Raw genomic sequence first — 23,543 nt, 5'->3', positions numbered from 1 at the left:
TCTTCCAAACAAAATGAAAAAAAAAATTAAATTGATTTGATGCTATGTGCAGCCAAGACTGTGACCCAGGACTACTAAGGGGTGTAACAAGACTGACTAGTTTGTTTTAAAATGTTGCAAGAACAGTTGTTATTTCCTGTGGCCTCCTCCATTCTGTTTCCATGTATGTATGTGTGAATAATATTGCTCTTTCACAATACTAATGCAATGTGTCTAATACTCTCATGTCTGGACTATGAAGCTTGTCTAAATGATACACAGACTGCTCCCTATGATTTTGTCTTGCATATATTAATAGTTATTTGTATACATTAATAATTTATCACATTTATTAAAGTACAAAAGCATAAAATATTTGTTATTACATGAAAAGATGTGGTATTCCTCTGATTAACTTTATCAAGTTGGGTTATAAAAGAGACAAGGTATGCAGAGAAGGTCCCATTCAAAAATGGTCCATGAACACTTATATGCCATTGGTGAGAATGTAAATTAGCTCAGCCCCTGTGGAAAGCAGTTTGGAGATTACTCAAAGAACTAAAAACAGAGCTACTATTTGAGCCAGCAATGCCATTACTAGGTATATACCCAAGGGAAAACAAATCATTCTACCAAAAGACACTTGCACTTGTATGTTTGTTGCCGCACCATTCACAATAGCAAAGACATGAAATGAATCCACGTGCCCTTCAATGGTGGATTGGATAAAGAAAATGTAGTATACAAATGCCATAGAATACTATGCAGCCGTAAAAAAGAATAAAATGACGTCTTTTGCAGCAACATAGATGCAGCCGGAGGTCATTATCCTAAGCAAATTAACACACAAACAGAAAGCTAAATACCACATGTTATCACTTATAAGTGAGAGCTGGACATTGGGTACACATAGACACAAAAATGAGAACAATAAACAATGGGGATTCCAAAAGGTGGGAGGGAAGGAGGAGGGAAGGGGCTGAAAAACTACGTATTCGGTACCACATTCACTACGGGGGTGGTAGGATCATTAGAAGCCCAAACCTCGGTATCGCACAATATACCCCTGTAACAAACCCGCATGTGTACCCCCAAATCTAAAATTAAATTAAGTTAAATTTAAAAATAGCCCATGAACTTAGAGAGAAAGAATTTCAGAACTACTCTTTCTAAGGGTAGTGTGGGAACTGTTCTCATCTATGTAGAATATGAATCATGTTATTCACAGGGGCCACCTAACTGAAGTTCCCGAGTAAGGGAGGCTTGGAGACATTTAGAACAGTTTCACATTCGTCAACTTAACAGTAGAACTAATCTACTTGTGGTTTGGGGGAGAATTTGCTACAGCAATGCCTTGATTTTATTTTGTTTATAATTCAATTATATGAGTAGAAATTTTTGACACTTTTGGATTTATCTAAACAGGAACTTCAGTGGGAAAAGTGACCGCCACAGACCTTGACGAACCTGACACTCTCCATACTCGTCTGAAATATAAAATCTTGCAACAAATCCCAGATCATCCAAAGCATTTCTCCATACACCCAGATACCGGTGTCATCACCACAACTACACCTTTTCTGGATAGAGAAGTAATGATGATTAATTAACTATCTAGTCATTGAACTACATTTAAACTGAGAATGAACTCCCGAGAGAAGTTGCAATATGGCCAGTCTGGCCTCCTTTCTCAGCATGCTTCTGTAGGCTGCGGTTAGGGCTTCTCTGGAGACGTCCTCGGTCCTTAGAGATGTTGGGAAAGTACCATATATTAGACAGGGCCTCACTTGAAATCACTAACCTGATTTGATTTGTTGATGATAAAATTGCTTTACATTTATTTTATTTTTGTTTTGAAAAATACTTTTATCTGGCTCCAATATGCTTAACTTTTTAAATTCATAAACTTTGTTGTAGCAACTTTGGGTTCACAGCACAATTTAGTGGAAAGTACAGACGGGGGCCAGGCGCGGTGGCTCACGCCTGTAATCCCAGCACTTTGGGAGGCTGAGGTGGGCGGATCATGAGGTTAGGAGATGGAGACCATCCTGACTAACACCATGAAACGCCGTCTCTACCAAAAAAATCCAAAGAAATTAGCCGGGCTTGGTGGCGGGCGCCTGTAGTCCCAGCTACTCAGGAGGCTGAGGCAGGAGAATGGCGTGAACCCGGGAAGCGGAGCTTGCAGTGGGCCGAGATCGCACCACTGCACTCCAGTCTGGAGCGACAGAGGTTCCCATATACTCCCTATCCCTCCCAACACACATAGCCTTCCCTGCTATCAACATCCTGCCCCACAGTGTTATATTTGATACAACTGATACATTTATGTTGACACATCATTATTACACATCATTATTACCTAAAGTCCATAGTTCTCACATTGTGGTTCACTCTTGGTGCTATATATTCTATGAGTTTGAACGAATGTGTAAAGACACGCATTCATCATTATAGTATCATCCAGAGTGGTTTCACTGCCCTAAAAATCCTCCTACTGAGGATTATTTTGCTTCTGTAGTGCTTCTCCTATTGATACCTTCTTCTCTCTTAATTCCTGGCAACCACTGATATTTTTACTGTCTCTATATTTTGCCCTTTTTTAGAATGTCATATAGTTGAAATCATATAGTATGTAGGCTTTTAAGATTGGCTTCTTTCATTTAGTAATATGCTTTTAAATTTCTTTCATGTCTTTTTAAGTCTTGATAGCTCTTTTCTTTTTAGCACTGAATAATATTTCATTGTCTGGATGTACCAGTTTATTTACCTACTGAAGGACATCTTGGTTGCTTTCAAGTTTTGGCAATTATAAATAAAGCAGCTTTAAATTTTAAAATGTTATATTAGACACATCACCTTTCCATTGTACCAATCAGCCAATATCTTGTTCTGTACTTTATTTTTTTTTTAACAAAATTATACGTAAAAGGAATATTTGCGCCAGGCACAGTGGCTCACACCTGTAATCCCACCACTTTGGGAGGCCGAGGCAGGCAGATTGCCTAAGCTCAGGAGTTCGTGACCAGCCTGGGCAACACAGTAAAACCCTGTCTCTACTAAAAATACAAAGATTAGCTGGGTGTGGTGGTGGGCGCCTGCACTCCCAGCTACTCTGGAAGCTGAGGTAGGAGAATTGCTTGAACCTGGGAGGCAGAGGTTGCTGTGAGCCAAGATCATGCCACTGCACTCCAGCCTGGGTGACAGTGAGACCCCATCTCAAATAAATAAATATATAAAAGAAAAAATAAAAAAGAATATTTGTACAATAATCATGCCTAAATAAGTGGTTGTGAGAATTGCAAGTTATAGGAAATAAAAGTGTTCATTAATGTAATTTTTTCCTTTTTTTCAGAAATGTGATACTTACCAGTTAATAATGGAAGTGCGAGACATGGGTGGTCAGCCTTTCGGTTTATTTAATACAGGAACAATTACTATTTCACTTGAGGATGAAAATGACAATCCACCATCTTTCACAGAAACTTCTGTGAGTATACCTCTCTATTCATTCATCTAGATTTATCTACTTTTTCAAAAAACATGTCTAGAATTTGGTAGCTCTGTGAGATCACAAAGTTTGACAGTTTGATTTAAATAACTACTACTTACAAATAACATAGGGATAAAAATATGATTTCTGTACAAATAATTGAAGTACTAGTTATTTCTGGATGCTAGGGAAATAACCATGCTCTTGGCTACCGAAGAGCTTCTTAGCCCTAGACGTAGCTCCTGTGTTAAACTTTTTTTTTTTTTTTTTTTTTTTTTTTGGTGTTAAGCTCTGCTACCAGATTCCTTGGCATTAAATCTTTATGTAGGGTGAAGGAGGAGAGGCTCTCTCTCTGGTGTCCTTTACATTTCAACTTCTTAAGATGAGTAAGGAACTAGCCTACGGAGACAGTAGTACAGGCTGGCTCACAACTCCAAACAAGCTCTTCCTGTACCATGAGTAAACTTTTCCTTAGGCGGTAAACAATAAGATATATATATAAATATTATATATATATATAAATATATATATGTGTGATGTGTGTGTGTGTGTACACATATATATATTTATATTTTTATGACAATAGTTTCAGGAAATGGTTCTCCTTTCCTGAACTTTTGATAAATAACCTTTCATTTTTTCATTAACTTATTCCAGAGCACAAGTCAAAGAAGGAAAAACCTGCAAGTACAGTGATAGACATGTTCATGTAATTTCTTACATGAATCCCTACAATATATGAGGATATATTTTACCTTATATTTCATATGAGGAAATAGAAAGTCTGTTAAGTCAAGATCTCATACTAATAAACCATATACAAGGAATAACCAGGATTCAAATCTAGGTCTATTATGCTCCAGTGTCTATCATCCTCCTATATGAATTCACCTTCTATCTCTAACAGATTCAATTTACTACTTCTTTTAGTCTTTAATATCTTATGCTTTTGTAATAATATTTTTGTGGAGGGCTATTGTTTAATGTCTCAAAAAAAAAGGGAAAACTTTTCTGCTAAAGGTTTGCAAGTGAATCAAAAGTACATTTGGAAACACTGGTGTGAAAACAATTCTCCAGAAATAAGAAGCCAACATATGTTTATAATTACCTACAAGTACTGAGTGTTTAATATATTAACATAAGGCATTTATTAAGTGTTTACTGTGTAAAAATGGGAGATGATAGACTGTAAATATTGTAGAGGTGCAGAGAAGAGATAAATCTGAGGTCTAGAATGATTAGGAAAATTATCTCAGAGAAGTTCAGAAGATAAGACTTGGGGTAGCCTTTGAAGAATGGAAAAGATATGAAAAGGCAATTCAGGAGGAAAGAACTAAGCTACGCATTAAATTTGTAAAATGTTTCCCCATATAGTGATGGCAGCTTTTCACATCACTTTATTTATTTTTTCTTTAAATACGTGTTTTAGAATATAAAGCTACATTGTCAAAGTTGTAAATTGATAATAATAAGGGGCAATTCTTTCAGTATGTTACAGAAGTAGAAGAAAACAGAATTGACGTGGAGATTTTACGAATGAAGGTACAGGATCAGGATTTGCCAAACACTCCTCACTCAAAGGCTGTATACAAAATCCTACAAGGAAATGAAAATGGAAACTTCATAATTAGCACAGATCCAAATACAAATGAAGGAGTGCTGTGTGTTGTCAAGGTAAACAAATAAAATAATCAGGCTATGTTTTAAAATATCCTAACTCACGCACTGATTTTAAGAAATAATTCTTATATGTATATGACTAGACTACTGCAGTGCAAGGCCAAATGATTTATATTGGTTTATATAAACTTTGTTGTTTCTTATTCTCTTACCCTAATTTTCTCTCTTAGAAGAAAGTCATGTCAGGTACAAAACTCATTGTTCTCTATATGAAGAAAACCAAGACAGAGAAATATTGAATACTGAACCAGATATTTGCTTTAGAAGGGGTCTTAGACACTTACTTGTCCAAATTTCTTTTTTATAAGAACACACAAAAGAAGAAAATGGAAGAATCACTATTTGAAATCAAGCCTCAACTTTTCAACTCCTTTCATGTTCATATTATATTTTATTTTTACCTCTCTATGATGTATTCTGTAAGAGAGACTATCGAACTAAATATTCAGCAACTTTTCCCATTAATCCCCCTATATTCCAGGTAGCCATTGCTTTGGATTTTTTAAATTTAATTGCAATTACTGGTTTCTAGGATGATTACTTTAACTGGACCTAATTCTTTTTTAGTCCATCTATCCATAGCTCTCATTGACTTCTTGCATAGCTTCATTCATTAATTTCTTAGAGACAGTTTAAGTCCTCAGAAGGTTCAGGCAGACATTGTGTTCTCCTGATAAGATTTTTAGAAAATATTCTTTAATTATTGTACTGTCTACTTTTTCTTTCTTTATTTCTTTTTCTTTTCTGGTTCCTAGGTTTTTTTCCCCTTGATATTTTTTTCACCATTTAAATGTTGTTTTAGGATTCTTTCTAACTATTCATTTTAGGACTGTATTAGTTTGTTTTCACATGGCTGATAAAGACATATTCGAAACTGGGAACAAAAAGAGGTTTAATTGGACTTACAGTTTCACATGGCTGGGGAGGCCTCAGAATCATGGAGGGAGGCAAAAGGCACTTCTCACATGGTGGCAGCAAGAGAAGAATGAGGCAGAAGCAAAAGCAGAAACCCCTGATAAAGCTATCAGCTCCTGCGAGACTTATTCACTATCACGAGAATAGCACAGGAAAGACTGGCCCCCAAGATTCAATTACCTTGCCCTGGGTCCCTCCCACAACAGGTGGGAATTCTGGGAGATACAAATCAAGTTGAGATGTGGGTGGGACATAGCCAACCATATCAAGGACCAAGCTCTTTCATCAGGAACTAAACAGCCTGAAATATAATGTGCTTTGAAAAGGTGCTGTTAAATATCATTCTATCTTTTGAGTCAGGCATAGAGTAACTGCTGTATTATAGCTAAATTTCTATCTAAGTATTGTATATACTTAGTTTGGAGGCAATTTAGTTGTCACTGTTATCCCATATAATAAGCAGTAAAATAATTTGAATTTTTTCATACACTTATCTTGCATTTCTATTAATATTTAAACTTATAATGAAAAAGGCCGAAGGCAAGATCTTCCAAAAGAAAAATGAGAAGAAAAATGGGTTGAATCTGAGAATCAACAATTTTGCATTTGGCAATGTTTGTCACTTTAGGAAGCTAATTGTTGGTCTTTAACTGTATTAGACCTAACTTTAGGTTACATTTTAAATGTAAAAATGATATTCCTTTGTAGGAAAATTTGAAATTAGAAGTCTTATATATGTTATATATTGACTTATTAAAGTATGCTTATTTAACAGCCATTGAACTATGAAGTCAATCGCCAAGTTATTTTGCAAGTTGGTGTAGTTAACGAGGCACAATTCTCTAAAGCAGCGAGCTCACAAACTCCTACAATGTGCACTACAACTGTCACCGTTAAAATTATAGACAGTGATGAGGGCCCTGAATGCCACCCTCCAGTGAAAGTTATTCAGAGTCAAGATGGCTTCCCAGCTGGCCAAGAACTCCTTGGATACAAAGCACTGGACCCAGAAATATCCAGTGGTGAAGGCTTAAGGTGATGTACTTTTCAAAAAGCTCCTTAATTTTAATTGTGATGTAAATTGTTTTTAAAGTTATGAATGTTTCATGTATTTTTCAAAATGACAGATTTTAAGATCATGTCCCTTCTTTGATTTGACCGTTCATATTTGATTTCTAAAAATTAGGTATCAGAAGTTAGGGGATGAAGATAACTGGTTTGAAATTAATCAACACACTGGCGACTTGAGAACTCTAAAAGTACTAGATAGAGAATCCAAATTTGTAAAAAACAATCAATACAATATTTCAGTTGTTGCAGTGGATGCAGGTGAGTGCCATTTTCTACAGATAAAATATAAATATACGACATGTTTTTAAGGAAACCTTGTGGTGAAATCTGTTTATTTCTAGACAAAACATAATTCAAGCAATGTTTGCATTTTTATTGTTCATGTTATTGGATATCACCCAATTTAGGCTTCAGTGCATCTATAATGCAAAGCTATGAGGTAGTGAATGGCCAAAGCTTAAGGCTTAATTATATCACAATAAATTTAAATGTAATTACATCACAATTAAAATTAAGGTCTAAGGTTTCAAAGATGATCTATATATTATTAATTTCTGCTGAGGAAATGGTGGCATACTCAAGGATCACCGTTTTTTTTCAGAAGTACAGGTTTAGATACATTATGATTTGAGCTTGCTGAAAGGGTTCAACACACCTAAAACAGTTGGGTTCAAAGTAAGTTTGTTCTGAGCTTCTCTTAATGGAGAACAAATCATTTATCCTATTTTATAAAGCAATGGTCAAACAATGACTTAAGTCTTTTGTGGTGATTTGCAATCTTTTACCAAGGTCAATTTTAGAATCAATTCTGTAAAGAATGTCCTCCAAATATAGTAAAGTAGTGATCTGGAAATTCTTTTGAACATACAAATTTCTATCAGTAAACCACTTGTTAGTATGTTTAAATATATATTTATAAATATGCTTTTAAATATTTGCTATCATATGTATTTTTATATACATGTACTATTATACTAATGTATACATCATAAAAATATACAAAACATATTAAAAGAGGATGATAAAAATATAAATAGAAGCTACACTCTTCCATTTTATCATATTGATGACAAATTTACCATAAATTTTGGCAAATTGCCATAAATAATAAAGATAAATGAACTTGGGCTTTTATAACATAGCCTATTCTTTTGACTACCTGCCTAATCCAAGAAAGTTTCCACTCTTTTTACATGCATATGCTGGATGTTCAAAACAAACTAGCTGATACAATGCTATGGGTTTTTTTTTTCCTGTGTCTATTGCATTTCTTTAGAAGGAATGGTTGAATGTATTAATAAATACATATGAAATTCCATGGTAATTAATATAAGTTGGTAGTAGTGAAAATGTTCATGCTTATTTATTTGTCCCTTTGATTTTTTTTAATAACAAAATGCAAACAATGTGTTCTCAGATATTATACCCCTACTTTTTTCTATGATGGCAAAGAAGACTTTATGTTTACTCATTTATTCCCCAACTGTTGGTTTGTCTATTAAGTTCTAAGTATTAGACAAGCTGACACGGAAATTAAGAATGTTAAGATAAGGCCAAATTCTTACACGATATCAAATATAGAATTATTATAGTTTCACAAGAGATTCTATGATGTGAGAACTTTCCTCAAAAAGAATGTATGAATATTATCAGAAGTGGAGATCAGTTAAGACCTGCTCAGATTAAGGATGAAAGAGAAGAGATTACAGAAATGCAGAGGCCTAATTTTTTAAAAATAAAATGCTATCTGGAGAGGAGAAAATTATGGAGAACAAAGTATTTAAAAAGTAACTTTGTTTTTTGGTGCTAAAAGACAAAGTCTGTAAGCACAGTGGATGTAGTGTAGAAAATAAAAAGCAAACTTTAACAAATCTACATTCCAGGGCCGTAGATAACCTGGGTGTGTTTAATAAAAAAGTAAAGATAAGGATGTTACACATTTTAGTGAAAAACCATATAGTGATATGATGGATTTTGTTTCTTTGAACTTTAATCCACACACACACACACACACACACATTTTGCTCTGATGCTCATGAATGTTCCTGGATGATGATCTAGGTATTCTACCTGTCTTAGAATCCAACTTTCTTTCTTGTGTCAATCCTCTGTCAGTCTGGCTGATGTCCCTGCTGTCAGTCGAGAAAGCATTGTTTTACATACCTTCCACCTAGAGTAGCATTGTTCCTCCTGTCTGAAATTCAGGCCCCTTAACTTCTTCGAATAAATGGCAATGACAAGGTTTGTGATTGTTTCCATTAGTCTGGATTCAGTTCTTCTCTAAATACCTTTTGAACTGGGGATAACAATTATCATATATGGTGTGGCTTCTGTAGAAAAGGCTGCTTTCATTGTTTCTCATGTATATTCTGTTCTCCTAACAAGCTTAATTATGAGTTCAATTTTGTATAAAGACCCTTTTTCTTTGTAAATCGTCCCTTTCCAAGTATCTGGCAGAAAATGTGGTATACATATGCACAGTGCAGGTGCTGATATTTGTCATTCCTTTGTTGTTTGAGAGTCCTATGAATCTCCACGTTATACATTTCACTGCAAAAAGCTTTACAATTCTAGGGACATAATTAGCACTTGGGAAAACTGATTTTAATGTAGAAAATTGAGATTAAACATTTATTAAGTGCTTCTTTATTTTTCCCTTCTGTAAGAAGGATTTTCTTAAGAGAGCAAATATTTAAGGGTTGTCATGTACAAGTGGCAAACATTTTGCATGTATAGTCCAAAAAGAACATGAACAAATTACAGGAAATCATTAGGAGGCATATTGTAGCTTAATAATTAAAAATTTAAATCTTTTAACAATTAATTTTAAAATTTATAGAGTAGGCTGATTTATAATACAGTGATTGTAGTTACTGAAACATTTGAGTAGCAATAAAAAACGACTGCTTTCCAGAATTGCTGTTGAAGTATTATGAAGATTTTTAGTTAACCCAAGATGTACTTTCTAGCTCTGTGATTGGTGTTTCTTACTCATTTATACTTGATGTTTGCTTATGTGCTTAATTTAAAGTAAATTTTAGAAGTAAATAAACACACCAATGACCTTTCACCATGCTCAGCTATTATCAGTAATTACTTATTTTTGGCTGTTTACCTCTTCCCAGGGGTAAAATAAAAACTTACCATCAACCTCTTGTAATTTTTGATATCTTCTAAGACAAGCTTGTCCAACCTGTGGCCTGCAGGCAGCATGCAGCCCAGCGCGGCTTTGAATGTGGCCCAACAAAAATTCATAAACTTTCTTGAAACATTGTAAGATTTGTTTGCAACATATATTTTTTAGCTCATCAGCTATCATTGGTGTTAGTGTATTTTATGTGTGGCCCAAGACAATTCTTCTGTTTTCAGTGTGGCCCAGGGAAGCCAAAAGATTGGACACCCCTGTTCTAAGACCTTCTCAGCTTTGTCTTTGATTGCCTTCCATTTAAATCATTTCAAGCATCTTTCATCTGTTTTTATCAACATGCTTAAAGCAGAGACTGTAATAGAAAATAGTAAGTTATGGGATAAATGTTGGTTGAATATGTGATTAAATAAATCTTGATTTGCATTCCTATAATTACCACTTTTTTTGGATTTTTAAAGTGTGTTTTCTTACCATTTTTCTATAAACAGAAAGGCTTTCCGCTTAAATTTTAAAAGGTGAAATTATAGTATATATATCAACTCATGTGTAGTGTATGCAACTAAATTTTTTACTTTATAAAGGCCTCTTTTTCATATTATTCATTTCTCAGTTAGTTTGCTGATTTTAAAGTTATTACTTATATTCAACTTTATTTGCTATTTTCTGGCAGTCTCAAAGTATTTATATGCTATTGCAAATTTCTTCTACAAATAGCTATATCTCTCTTGTATTTCTGGATATTTTTAAATTTGTTCAGGTAGTTTTAAAATAAGCATAAATAGTAGTTACTTTATATAAACAATTAGTTTAAAAGTCACTGAATAAATTAATTTTGTAGTTATTCAACAGAAAATTTTTTTTTGAAATACACTACATGATATGACTTAGGGTTATTTCAAATTAAAAAGAAAAATAAATTATATTTGCATGGGAGTTATAGTAGTCTTTATGATAAATTCAACATACATGTTTCAAAATGTGGACCAGTATTTAAAGCAAAAACATGAAAAATTCCATCAATTACCTTTCTGTTTATTTCAATTTTGATATCTTATCATTTATTGTAGTTTATTATCCTTTTACAAATGGTGGGATTTGACATGTTTCTGAACTTCATTATCTCTTAAACACAAATAATGGGCACTATTTTAACTAAAAATACTATGTGTGAAGTCTTAGGCCAATAATAGTGGCAATCAACAGATGAGTACGAGACAGCCTATTGTCAAGAACATATGAATTGCATTAGGGTAGAGATGAAAACTTATTTTTCTGGCTTATTCAATTAAATGTTTTCAAGTATAAAAATAGGAACTGCATTATGTTCAATGTGTCAGTATTAAGTTATAGTTAGCTGGGAAATACTGGGCAAATCACTAGGCTCTCAAGGTGAATACAACTTACTATGCTACTTTTGCAGTTCAGTGTGTGAGCCAAAGTATTAGCAAAGAGTTCTGAGAAAGCACTGGAATATGGCTACCATTGTCTGTGGAAGTCACGAGTTTCATGAGGACGTGACATTTAAGTAGATTCTTGAAGATAATAGTGTGCTACCTGGCAAAGAAGAGGAGAAAAGTATTCCTAGGAGTGGCAACCGAATGCTACAAAGCAGACAGGAAGGGGAACACTTAGTGCATTTCTAGAGAAGTTTTCAAGGTTTGGGAAAAAAGTATATGATGCAATGGAGAAGCTGAGAAAGTGACTGATAACCAAATGTAAAGTGTTTGTATTCTAAGGATGAATATATGCGCTTCATAAAGAAGGATGTAAGACATCCGTTTTATTTTCAACAGGTCATTCTGTAGTGACCTTCCTCATAATCTCATACCTTTTAGTTTTGAAAAGCATCTGAAGAAATTATCTGATCCAGCCCTAGTCTTCAAAGAAAAGTGACGTGTCCCTATTTTGTAGTCTTGGTGTCTGAAATCCGGGAAGCATTTATGCAAACTCAAGCTCAGACAGCTAGTAGAAAGCAGATGTCAACTGTGTATTTTATAAATTGTTGAAAATAAATGCATTTTCATGTGAAGAAATAACCTATTTTTAATTAATCTTAGTTGGCCGATCTTGCACTGGAACATTAGTAGTTCATTTGGATGATTACAACGATCACGCACCTCAAATTGACAAAGAAGTGACCATTTGTCAGAATAATGAGGATTTTGCTGTTCTGAAACCTGTAGATCCAGATGGACCTGAAAATGGACCACCTTTTCAATTCTTTGTGGATAATTCTGCCAGTAAAAACTGGAACATAGAAGAAAAGGATGGTATGTAATTATGCTAAATTTTATAGTCAATAGGGACTTCAGATTGGTGATGGTTCTTTCACCTTAGTTTATCATAATAAACGCACATTTATTTTAGGAAATTATTTTATTAACCCTAAAAACAACAATACCTTATTTTTAAAAAAAATTAGTGCCATTATGGTGAGCTTAGACTCTTGTTCTGAATATCTTTTAAGAAAACATATAAGTCCCTTTTTAATTAACATTTGAGCAACATGTTAAGTACAGATTAGTTTAATATCAGCATAAAGCAACATCAATTACTTTTCTGGCTCTTCTGGGAAATCACAAATTCAAAAAAAAAAAGAAAAATTCGAGTTTTTATTCTAAATTGATTCCCATCCACTGAGAATATTGAGTAGGAATAATATTGTCATCTAAACAGCCAATCCGTATATATTCTGTCTTTTTTTTTCCCTAGGTAAAACTGCCATTCTTCGTCAACGACAAAATCTTGATTATAACTATTATTCTGTGCCTATTCAAATAAAAGACAGGCATGGTTTAGTTGCAACACATGTGTTAACAGTGAGAGTATGTGACTGTTCAACTCCATCTGAGTGTAGAATGAAGGATAAAAGTACAAGAGACGTTAGACCAAATGTAATACTTGGAAGATGGGCTATTCTTGCTATGGTGTTGGGTTCTGTATTGTTATTATGTAAGTATATTAAGTATCATTATCTAGAATGTGTTAGCTAAAATTTTATCTAGTATGTTTAAAACATGGAAGTTTTTTATATTTATAGCCTTTGGGAAGTGTGTTCTTTTAAAAATATTGTATCTATTTTATGTCTTGGGGCTCTGAGTGATAAATGTATCAGTAACAGCAGATTAAATTTAAAGTAAGTTTCAGAGGTGGTAGCCTTAGTTCTTCAATAATTATCTGTGAGACATTGGGTAAATTATTTCCTCTTTTTTGAACTCATTTTTCCATGTGTAAAATGAAGAGGCTGGGTAAAACTATTAAGATTCCCTCCATATAAAATAATATAGTCTTTCAACCAGCCATGTTTATGTAGGGAATACATACATACAAAAAGAATTTGTGAAAACAGAGCTATTCCAAAATTTACTCAGATATTTATGTTCCATATTATTAATGAAGTGATTTAGCATCATCGTAAGACTTCCATGAGTGAAAAATGGTCATATGAGCCACTGAGGAAAAGCAATACAGGCAAAGGATGCTAAGATTTTGCATTGTGCAAACTGTTATTTGGAGGTACAAAAGTAATAGAAATATTGCCCACGCTTAATTAAGCCTGCCTTTTTCTCTCTCTTTCTTTCTGTTTCTCTCTTCTTTTCCTTTTCTTTTTCTTTCTCTCTCCCTCTGACCCCAAAGAACCCATTTGCATTTACAAACTTTTCCTATAATCTTTACTGTATCCTAATTCATTGATTTGAGTTTCAGATTAAATTGGATATTCCTCTTAGCACTTTATTAGTTGATGTACACTTTTGAAACCGGACACCAATTTTATGTAATTGCCTTTCTTGTTTGTATTTATGCCTAATGTTCTTAGTCTTGTTATTCTAAGCCCTTTAAGTGTGTTCTGTATGATTTTAACTACTAATGATGCTATCTTAAATATCAGTTAGATGAAGTTACCATTTCAATGTAGAAGAAATAAAAGACACATATAAGTTAATTCTGGACCTGGGAAGAGAGCTATTATTAATCTCTCTAAGCTACAAATAGTATAAATACATTTTTAAAATATTCTGTTTTTAAATCTTGTGACCCAAAGAGCTCAATTTGTGGAATGAATTTTTTGAGACATATGCAAGAAGACTTTAAAAAATCATGTAATCAAATGTCTGCGTTTTACTTTGATCTTTTTTGCTTTTTAGGTATTCTGTTTACATGTTTCTGTGTCACTACTAAGAGAACAGTCAAGAAATGTTTTCCAGAAGACATAGCCCAGCAAAATTTAATTGTATCAAATACTGAAGGACCTGGAGAAGAAGTAACGGTAAATCAGATTTCACATCCCTTTGAATTGTACGGTGAACAAATGATGACAGATTATTACTCAGCAATGTCAATGATAATATCACTAATGTTTATTGAGCACTTACTATGCTAAGCAGAGTTTCAAGTGCCCTCAATGTTTTAAATCATTTAAACCTCCCAATTCTACAGGGCTAGGGCTGTCACAACAAACTGAGTGACTTAAACAACAGACAAGTATTGTTTCACAGATCTGGAGACTAGAAATCAGAGATCAAGGTGTTGGTAGGTCCGTGCTCCCTCTGAAGGAACTGGGGAGGGATCTGTCCCGGGACTCTCTCCTAGCTTCTGCCAATTCCCTGGCTTATGGCAGTGGAAATCAAATCTTCATATGGCGTTCTCCGTGTGTGCATGTCTGTGTCCAAATTTCCCCTTTTTATAAGGATACTGATTATATTCGCTTAGGGACCCACTCTAATCCCATATAACCTCATCTTAGCTAATTACATCTACAATGACCCTATTTCCAAATAAGTTCACATTCTGAGTTACTGAGGGTTAGGGCATATGAATTTTTAGGGGACTCAATTCAACCCATCACACCTATGATACTATTATTCTGATTTTATGTATGAGGAACAGAGAGGCACAGCAGGCAAGTGATTTGCCTACGGTGAAAAAAAATGAAAATGAATTGTTAGTTTCCATTTTTCAAATTCACTTTATCACTCTCACTTTACTTTTAGGAAGCAAATATTAGACTCCCCATGCAGACATCCAACATTTGTGACACAAGCATGTCTGTTGGTACTGTTGGTGGCCAGGGAATCAAAACGCAGCAAAGTTTTGAGATGGTCAAAGGAGGCTACACTTTGGATTCCAACAAAGGAGGTGGACATCAGACCTTGGAGTCCGTCAAGGGAGTGGGGCAGGGAGATACTGGCAGATACGCGTACACGGACTGGCAGAGTTTCACCCAACCTCGGCTTGGCGAAGTAAGTTCCACCGTCTTTGAGGTCATATTACATGGAAGTTAAATGCTAGTTATAAATCAGAATTTCCCAAAAGTTTTACTCCTCATATACCTGGAATTCAACATCTTTTAAATGTTGGATTATCATAGATGTGGATGTCTGGTTTAAACCCAAAGAGAAAAATGATCTTTGAAAATTCACCTTTGAAAATACAGTTTACAAAACTTTATCTAGGAGTGCCATATGTAGATGTGTTTACAAAGGATAAAAGGTTGATAGCCTCTTCCCTAGAAATTAACAGGAAAACCACCTGGAGTGAAATATTTATTATACAGGAATGAATGGATCATAAATTATAAACATTTCTCAGTGTGCTTGAGTTCTTTGTGTGGTTATGAAGTCCTGGCTATCAAAATCAACCAGATAAATTGTTGAGCTTTTATTTTGAGTTTTAGTTCCTTGTTTTGTTTTATGTTCAGATTAATCAGTATAGGTTTGATATTAGCCAGTTTAATATATTACACTATCACAGTTATATAGTAGTGTATAAACATAGGAATCATAGCCTATGTCGGTTTTCCTCAAATACGTGAAGAAGCTACAAAGGTAAATTTCAAATACACATGTTTTGTGTTCAAATGGGAAATTATAAATGTGTTGTGTGATATATGCGTAGTCTTAATTTTTTAAATGTGCTCACTAGAAGCATTTATTTATTTGCTATATTTTAAGAGTGACTATAATACAGACCAATCCTGTGCATTTTTTATATATAGGAATCCATTAGAGGACACACTCTGATTAAAAATTAAACAGTAAAAGGTAAATCAAAGACATCATTTTTCTGCTAATATGTTTAGGTGTTTTTTAAAAAATAATAAAATGTGCTCTTTTTTGATACAGAAGGTGTATTTGTGTGGACAAGATGAGGAGCATAAACATTGTGAAGACTACGTTCGTTCGTATAACTATGAAGGCAAAGGTTCTCTGGCCGGCTCAGTAGGTTGCTGCAGCGATCGGCAGGAAGAAGAGGGACTGGAGTTTCTAGATCACCTGGAACCCAAATTTAGGACATTAGCAAAGACATGCGTCAAGAAATAAATGTGCCTTTTAATAGTGTAATATCCACAGATGCATAAGTAGGAGTTTATTACTTGCAGAATGTTAGCAGCATCTGCTAATGTTTTTGTTTATGGAGGTAAACTTTGTCATGTATAGGTAAGGGTACTATAAATATGAGATTCCCCTACATTCTCCTTGTCTGGTATAACTTCCATGTTCTCTAGAAATCAAGGTTTTGTTTGTTAATTCTCTTTTATATGCATGTATATATTGCCCTTTTCACGACTGTACTGTACACTTTCTTTCACCTTTTATTTGAAAACTGATGTTACTTTTTGTGCGTGGAAGAGCATTTGGGAAAGCTGGGTATTATAGAGGCCAATGAAAGATGAATTTGCGTTGTAGATGTACGAATTAAATATTTTCTTCAAAATCTTGGGGAGAATTATGTTCTTAGAAATATTTTCTTTGGTGCCAGATAATTGCATTCTCTCCACCTGAGTGGTTTAAAAAGGACTTTTAAGTATTCTTCAGTGCAATCTTCAGTTTTGTGATTAAGTTCATTTCTCTTTTACACTTTTGTACTCCTCAGAGCAGTGCTCCCAGCATTGTTTTCTTTCAGGATCCTTCAGAGCTCAGTCCCTGGACCTCTGCCCATGTGGATTTGTTGTTAGGTCACTCCAACTTCTAGGGTTCTTGGAAAGATAAGGACCAGAACAAGCTCATAGCAAATTGAGGGGCAGAGATTTTATGAAGATTACATGAGAAGATTTCCATGAAAGAATTGCAGCCCTGAGGTCCATGGGTTGACTTATGCTCACAAATATGTTTCATTTGCTCAACATGGTTTACTACTAACATTTTAAAAATATAAATACTTTAGCAAAAACATTCACTCTTGAGTTTGACATAGGCCCGCCTTATCTGTGGTTGCCACCTGCCATCTCCAAGCATTTGGACAACTAGCCCTGATGGCATTAGGCTGCAACTCTGATATACAGAGACTAGCACCTTGAATATGCCAAAAATTGAATTACCATCTGTATTAAAACTTAAGACTCAGCCTAAATTTACAGTTACTTTAAGAAAATGGGCAGTCAGAATTAGGGACTAGAATGTATATGAGAAACCCCCACTCTACTAAAAATATAAGAAATTAGCCGGACATGGTGGCGAATGACTGTAATCCCAGCGACTCAGGAGGCTGAGGCAGGAGAATCGCTTGAACCCAGGAGGCGGAGGTTGCAGTGAGCCGAGATTGCCACTGCACTCCAGCCTGGGCAACAAGAGCGAAACTCCGTCTCAAAAAAAAAAAAAAAAAAAAATTGAAATCAATTACAGCAACACTTACCAAACATTTGTGGAATAATGAATAAATGAACGCACACATTCAGAAATAATTTTGAATGTATAACATTTTAATAGGATAGTATATTTTATTAATCTAAAAAGAAACTATATATTTAAATAGCATTTTCGTAGTCATTTGTGGCAAACTCTATAGATTTATAATCTATAAACAATAACAGTATGGAAATTTCTCATCCAGAAAAAACAAAGACTTAAAAAAATCTATTAACTAGATATTTTCTAACTAGTTAACTATTTTTAAAAATGAGTGGCTTTTAAAAAAAATGTTGTGACTAGTCTTCTAATTCTCAGTTCCAAATTAAAGGCACTTCTTGATATGAAATTGGATATTGGATCAGAAGAAAAAAGTGATTTTAATAAATCAGATTTTATAAGGTATCCATAACCTATAATTTTTATAACCATTATAAAATATTTTTGTGGTCATGCAATTTTTGTTCTCTGATGTACAGGTTGCTCAGATAATATCAGTTCTAAAATTTTAAAATATAATATAAATTTGGACATTTATCATAAAAAGTTACATTCTTGAATGTAGGTACAAAATGTTCTTGGAGTAATTAAAAATCATTAACTGAACCTTAACTTTAATTGTACTTTTATGTTCAGATATACATTTTCTTTCCCATAATTAAGCAAGTGAAAAGAAATATGAAGACAAACGAACATATGTAAGTTAAATTTCAGCTAATGATTTTTAGTTACTCCAAGAAAAATTTCTACCTACATTCAAAATGTAATAATTAATATCCAGAGGTAGATAGCTCAGTCAGCAAGAGAAGATACTCCAAAAGCATTAAAAAAATTATTAGAAAGTGTGAGAAATAAATTTGTATTAAACAGTTTTGGCCATTTAAAATATTTTCAAAATATCATTAGAGTTTATCTCAGAGAAACTTTGACTGTCTTTTGGTTTACTTAGGCAATTCAAAATCATTCTCTGCTTACTCCCAAAATTAAATGTTAATTGTATGTTTGATAAAATGTGTGACACTCTATCAGACTGCTTACAAATTTCATTTGTTAATAAAAGATTGCATTTCATGGATTTATTTCATAAAACTTAATTGTCAGTTAATAAGTTAATAGTTATGACTGGTTTTTCTAGAATTAAATCAGTATTGAGGAAGATATACAGTTAAATTTTCTTATCTTATTTCAGATCTCAAATATTTCATGTGAAAAAATTTCATGAGAACACCAAGGTAGATGAAAATCAATGTAATTTTATAAGTGAGCTTCATTAGACATGTCCTAATTTTACTGAACTTCTGCTTACTCCTGTGTTTATTAAAAGTATTTCATACAACTTGACATCTATGCATATATTTACCTTCAGAAAAGTCATATGCTGTGTTATTTAGAAAATGCTCAAAATAGATGTTTTAGAGTCAAAGATTTTTATTATCACAGAAAAGCCCTCTTTTTATTGCATGGTAGTTATGAAAGTTCTGTACTAGTTGAAAAACCTAAATGAAATTAGGGTAATGAAACAAACAATGTATATTGCTGCATTTTTCTACTCTCTTTTATCTGCTTTTCTAATAAATCTGAAGGAGTGTTGCATTTGACTAGACACTGCATTTGTCTTTCTGCTTTTGTAGAAAAGAAGAAAATAAAGAAGTATAGCAGAAGAAAACGTTATTAAGAATGGATAGATTCTTGCATATTTTATAGGGCCCAATAAAATTAAGTTAGCGTAATTTTTCAAAACTCTTCAAAAAAAGTTTACATAAAAAATAAAAATCACATATATATTACCTCAAATCCTTACTACCAAAACCAAAATAACTTTTTTAAAATAGTTATTTTAAATAGACTAATTTAAGTGTATTAGAAGGATAATAAAAACAAATGTGTGAAGTGCATTTATAATATATATTTTATGAAGTTAAGTCTTTTATTATTTTAAGATATTCACTTCTTAAAGTAAGTTTTTTGATTGACCGAATAAAATATCCTTTCATAAATCAATCTACAGAGTTAGCAGTTGTTTATTCCCTAACTTTAGAGAAAAAAAAAAACCAATGAAAGACAAGTGTGGTTTTCCTGTGGTCTACATTTGCCTGAGAATATGTAGGATTTCAACATTTAAAAAATTTGGTTGTCAGTGTGCAACAATTTGATACGTGTAACTGTGGAATTCTATTTGTCTATGTTTAGAGACTTCTAAATGATATACTGTGGAATTATTAATACTAAGAAAACTCAAGGCTTCATTTAAGATATCTGAAGTTTTAATTTGCCTAAAATTAATGTTATTTTCTACCAGGTAAAGTTCAAGAAAAACTAAAAGAAACCCTCTAATCAAAAGTGGAAATGAAAGGATTTCCTTACTTGGCTTTGCCTCCCCTAAAAGATATAGAATATTTGGTACTGAGTGGTGGATGACATTTACATAGTTCAAAATCTCTCTTAAAATCCAGGTTTCTAAAGATCTTCCATCCATAGTAGGTATCCTGCAAGAGGGATGTGCTACTGTCCTACACTCACCGTATTTCCCACCTCTTTGAGATCCATACTAAAATTCAAGGTCACTGGTTCTTGAAGTGTAATTCCTGGATTAGCAGGCTCAGCATCATCTGGAAACTTATTAGAAATGCAAATACTTTGGTCCTTAGCCCAGATCTACTGAATAGGAAACACTGAGAATGGGACCCAGCTATAGAGTAGGTTAACAGACTCCCCAGGACTTTCTGATGTACTGTCAAGGTTGAGAATGTCTGTCGTTCTATTCCTCACCTCAGCGCTACCTCTCTGATACTCAGTGTGGTCTGTGGACCAGCAGCATTGGCATCTCCTGAGAGCTTCTTAGACAAATAGATACTTAGCCCCCACCTCAGACCTATTGAATCAGAGTCTGCATTTTGATGAGATCTCTAGGAGATCTGTAAGCACATAAAACTTGGATAAGCACTACATAAGTGATTAGGTGAGGGGAAAGACAGCAAAAATGAATAGGTGAAAAACATGATTAGTTTAGTGGAGTAAGCAATACAGGTAGCCTCAGGCAGCAGGTCCATGATATTAGTTAATGTCTAGATAATTAGATATTATTTAGATAACATCTAGAACATGGATGTGATGCCTGGTGCTCAGGCAGCCATTTTGTGAGCTTCAGAATAGTGGAGCAAAAAGATTAACAGAGGTTGAATCTCTGACAAATTGTAGAGCCTCCAATCTGCCTCAGACTTCCTGCCTCTAAACTTGGTCATGTGTGTGAATAAACCTTTTTGTGTTTAAGCCATACAACTTTAGGTTTTCTGTTATATGTAGCTGAATGTAATCTGATATGGGGAAAGAAAAAAGACTGGATGTAAAAAATTGTTTTACCCAAGTCATGAATCAGTGAAGGTAGCAGGTTAACTTCTGTACTTTGAAAACTCACTTTCTTTTGGTTAAGAGTTCAAATATGGGCCAGGAGTAGGGGCTCACACTTGTAATCCCAGCACTTTGGGAGGCTGAGGCAGGGAGACCACGAGGTCAAGAGATTGAGACCATCCTGGCCAACATGGTGAAACCCCATCTCTACTAAAAATACAAAAATTAGCTGGGCGTGGTGACGTGCACCTGTAGTCCCAGCTACTTGGGAGGCTGAGGCAAGAGAATCGTTTGAACTCTGGAGGTGGAGGTTGCAGTGAGCCAAGATCGCACCACTGCACTCTAGCAGCCTGGCAACAGAGCGAGACTCCGTCTCAAAATAGATAAATAAATAAATAAATAAATAGTTCAAATATGTTGAGACTTGAAGATACTCCAGTGTTCTCTGAAAAGCCTCAGAAGAAAAGGGAGTATTACTTCATGGAAATAAAAAAAAAGGTACAATACGTCTCAAAAAAAAAAAAAGTACAATAATGTGTCATTTGAAGATACTATCTTCCATCCTCTCTAAAGTCAAAAGCCTTCAGTGGCTCACATTTGCAGTCCCAGCACTTTGGGAGGCCAAAGTGGGAAGATTGCTTGCGGCCAGGAGTTTGAGACCAGCCTGGGCAATATAGTGAAACCTCATCTTTACAAAAAATCTTTAAAAATGTTAGCTGCACCGTGCCTGTAGTCTTTGCTATTCAGGGGACTGAACAGGGACAATCCCTTGAGGAATTTAAGGTTACAGTGAGCTATGATTGTACTACTGCACTCCAGCCTGGGTGACAGAGTGAGACCCTATCTCAACTAAAAATTTAAAAAATTAAAGTCAGAGGCCTGACTTTGTAGAAAGCCATTGATTTAGGAGTGAGGAGACTGGGATTCTTCTATTAACTTGCTGTATAATCTGTATGAAGTCATTGAACCTCATTTACCTCAATTTTTCAACTCTAAAAAGAATTTTGTTTATTGATTTTATAAACAAAACTATGATGTTCTTTAAGGTAGAGATGATATTGTATTCATCATTGTATTCTCCCTTCTAACTGGGCTTGACAGGTGTTTTGTTTGTCATGGGATTTAATATTTAATTGCTGCACTAATTAAAATTTTAAATAAAAATACCTTCCCTAAATATACACATTTTTAAATTAAGCACACCATTTTTATCACTTCTGTTTTGTATTCCTACACAAAAATGATCTAATAGACGTGATTCCTTAAGTCTGAGAGAGTTAATATTTTGTTGCATTCTAGTATCCTGAGGTATGTTCTCATTTTTCAGCTAATGAAAATAAAGGCAAATAAAAATAAATAAAACTTTTTTCCCATGAATTAATTCAATGAATGTTCATCACAATTCACAACTGTCTTAATGCCTGCTTGAATAGACTTCAGAATGAGTAAAGATGAGTTTAAACAGAAAATCATGGAGCGTTCAGCATGAACAAAGATAATTTTATGGTTTTGCTGTATATGACAAATGGTGATTCCATATTTGAATTGACTGAGGTGAAATTCTGCTGTTCCACCTTGTAGGCTATATAAAAAGTTGGTTTTTTATTTATTTTTTCTTAATGATCTCAGTGAATCAGCCAGGACTTGCATTAATCTGCTGATAATAGAAATAAGAGTGGTTTAAACAAGGTAAAGTTCATTTTTAAATTTTATTTTATTATTATTATTATTATTATTATTATTATTAGAGACACAGTCTCGCTCTGTCACCCAGGCTGGAGTACAGTGGTGCAATCTCAGCTCACTGCAACCTCCGTCTCCTGGGTTCAAGTGATTCTCCTGCCTCAGTCTCCCGAGCAGTTGGAACTACAAGCACGTGCCACCATGCCCAGCTAATTTTTGTGATTTTTTTTTTTTGTAGAGTAGGGTTTCACCATGTTGGCCAGGATGGTCGCCATCTCTTGATCTCATGATCCGCCTGCCTCAGCCTCCCAAAATGCTGGGATTACAGGCATGAGCCACCATGCCCGGCCAAAAGTTCATTTTTATTTAATGTTAAACAAGTTCGGAGTCTTCGATTTGTATTAAGGATTATTCACGGCAACAATGTCTCAGGAGGCTTCTCTTTTTCTGCCCAATTATCTTTTGTACAAATTGTTTCATAGCCACAAGATGGCTAATGCAACTCCAGCCATCATATCTGTATCTAAAACAGAAAGAAGCTGGGTGTGGTGGCTCACACCTGTAATGTCAGCAATTTGGGAGGCCGAGGTGGGTGGATCAC

At 34.3% G+C, this 23,543-nt stretch overlaps 1 protein-coding gene and 1 long non-coding RNA gene across 2 annotated transcripts in view; one reads left to right on the top strand and one right to left on the bottom strand.

The window, feature by feature from the left end:
- The window catches only part of DSC1 (desmocollin 1), a 35,912-nt gene extending 16,224 nt beyond the window's left edge, over positions 1–19,688 (top strand). The window contains exons 7-16 of the mRNA XM_003830262.4: positions 1,405–1,571; positions 3,335–3,469; positions 4,961–5,146; positions 6,843–7,102; positions 7,254–7,396; positions 12,344–12,556; positions 12,999–13,238; positions 14,432–14,553; positions 15,278–15,526; positions 16,409–19,688. Of these exons, the coding sequence (XP_003830310.1) occupies positions 1,405–1,571; positions 3,335–3,469; positions 4,961–5,146; positions 6,843–7,102; positions 7,254–7,396; positions 12,344–12,556; positions 12,999–13,238; positions 14,432–14,553; positions 15,278–15,526; positions 16,409–16,606 (1,913 nt within the window). The 3' untranslated portion in view covers positions 16,607–19,688. The remainder of the gene's footprint in view (positions 1–1,404; positions 1,572–3,334; positions 3,470–4,960; positions 5,147–6,842; positions 7,103–7,253; positions 7,397–12,343; positions 12,557–12,998; positions 13,239–14,431; positions 14,554–15,277; positions 15,527–16,408) is intronic.
- Positions 16,435–23,543, bottom strand: part of LOC103783605 (uncharacterized) — a 29,076-nt gene continuing 21,967 nt past the window's right edge. Inside the window, exon 3 of the long non-coding RNA XR_609169.4 lies at positions 16,435–16,558. This is a non-coding gene — a long non-coding RNA (uncharacterized LOC103783605). The remainder of the gene's footprint in view (positions 16,559–23,543) is intronic.

This window comes from Pan paniscus, chromosome 17 (genome assembly GCF_029289425.2).
Source record: "Pan paniscus chromosome 17, NHGRI_mPanPan1-v2.0_pri, whole genome shotgun sequence".
NCBI lineage: Eukaryota > Metazoa > Chordata > Mammalia > Primates > Hominidae > Pan > Pan paniscus.
This window is presented reverse-complemented; position numbering and strand designations above follow the sequence as displayed.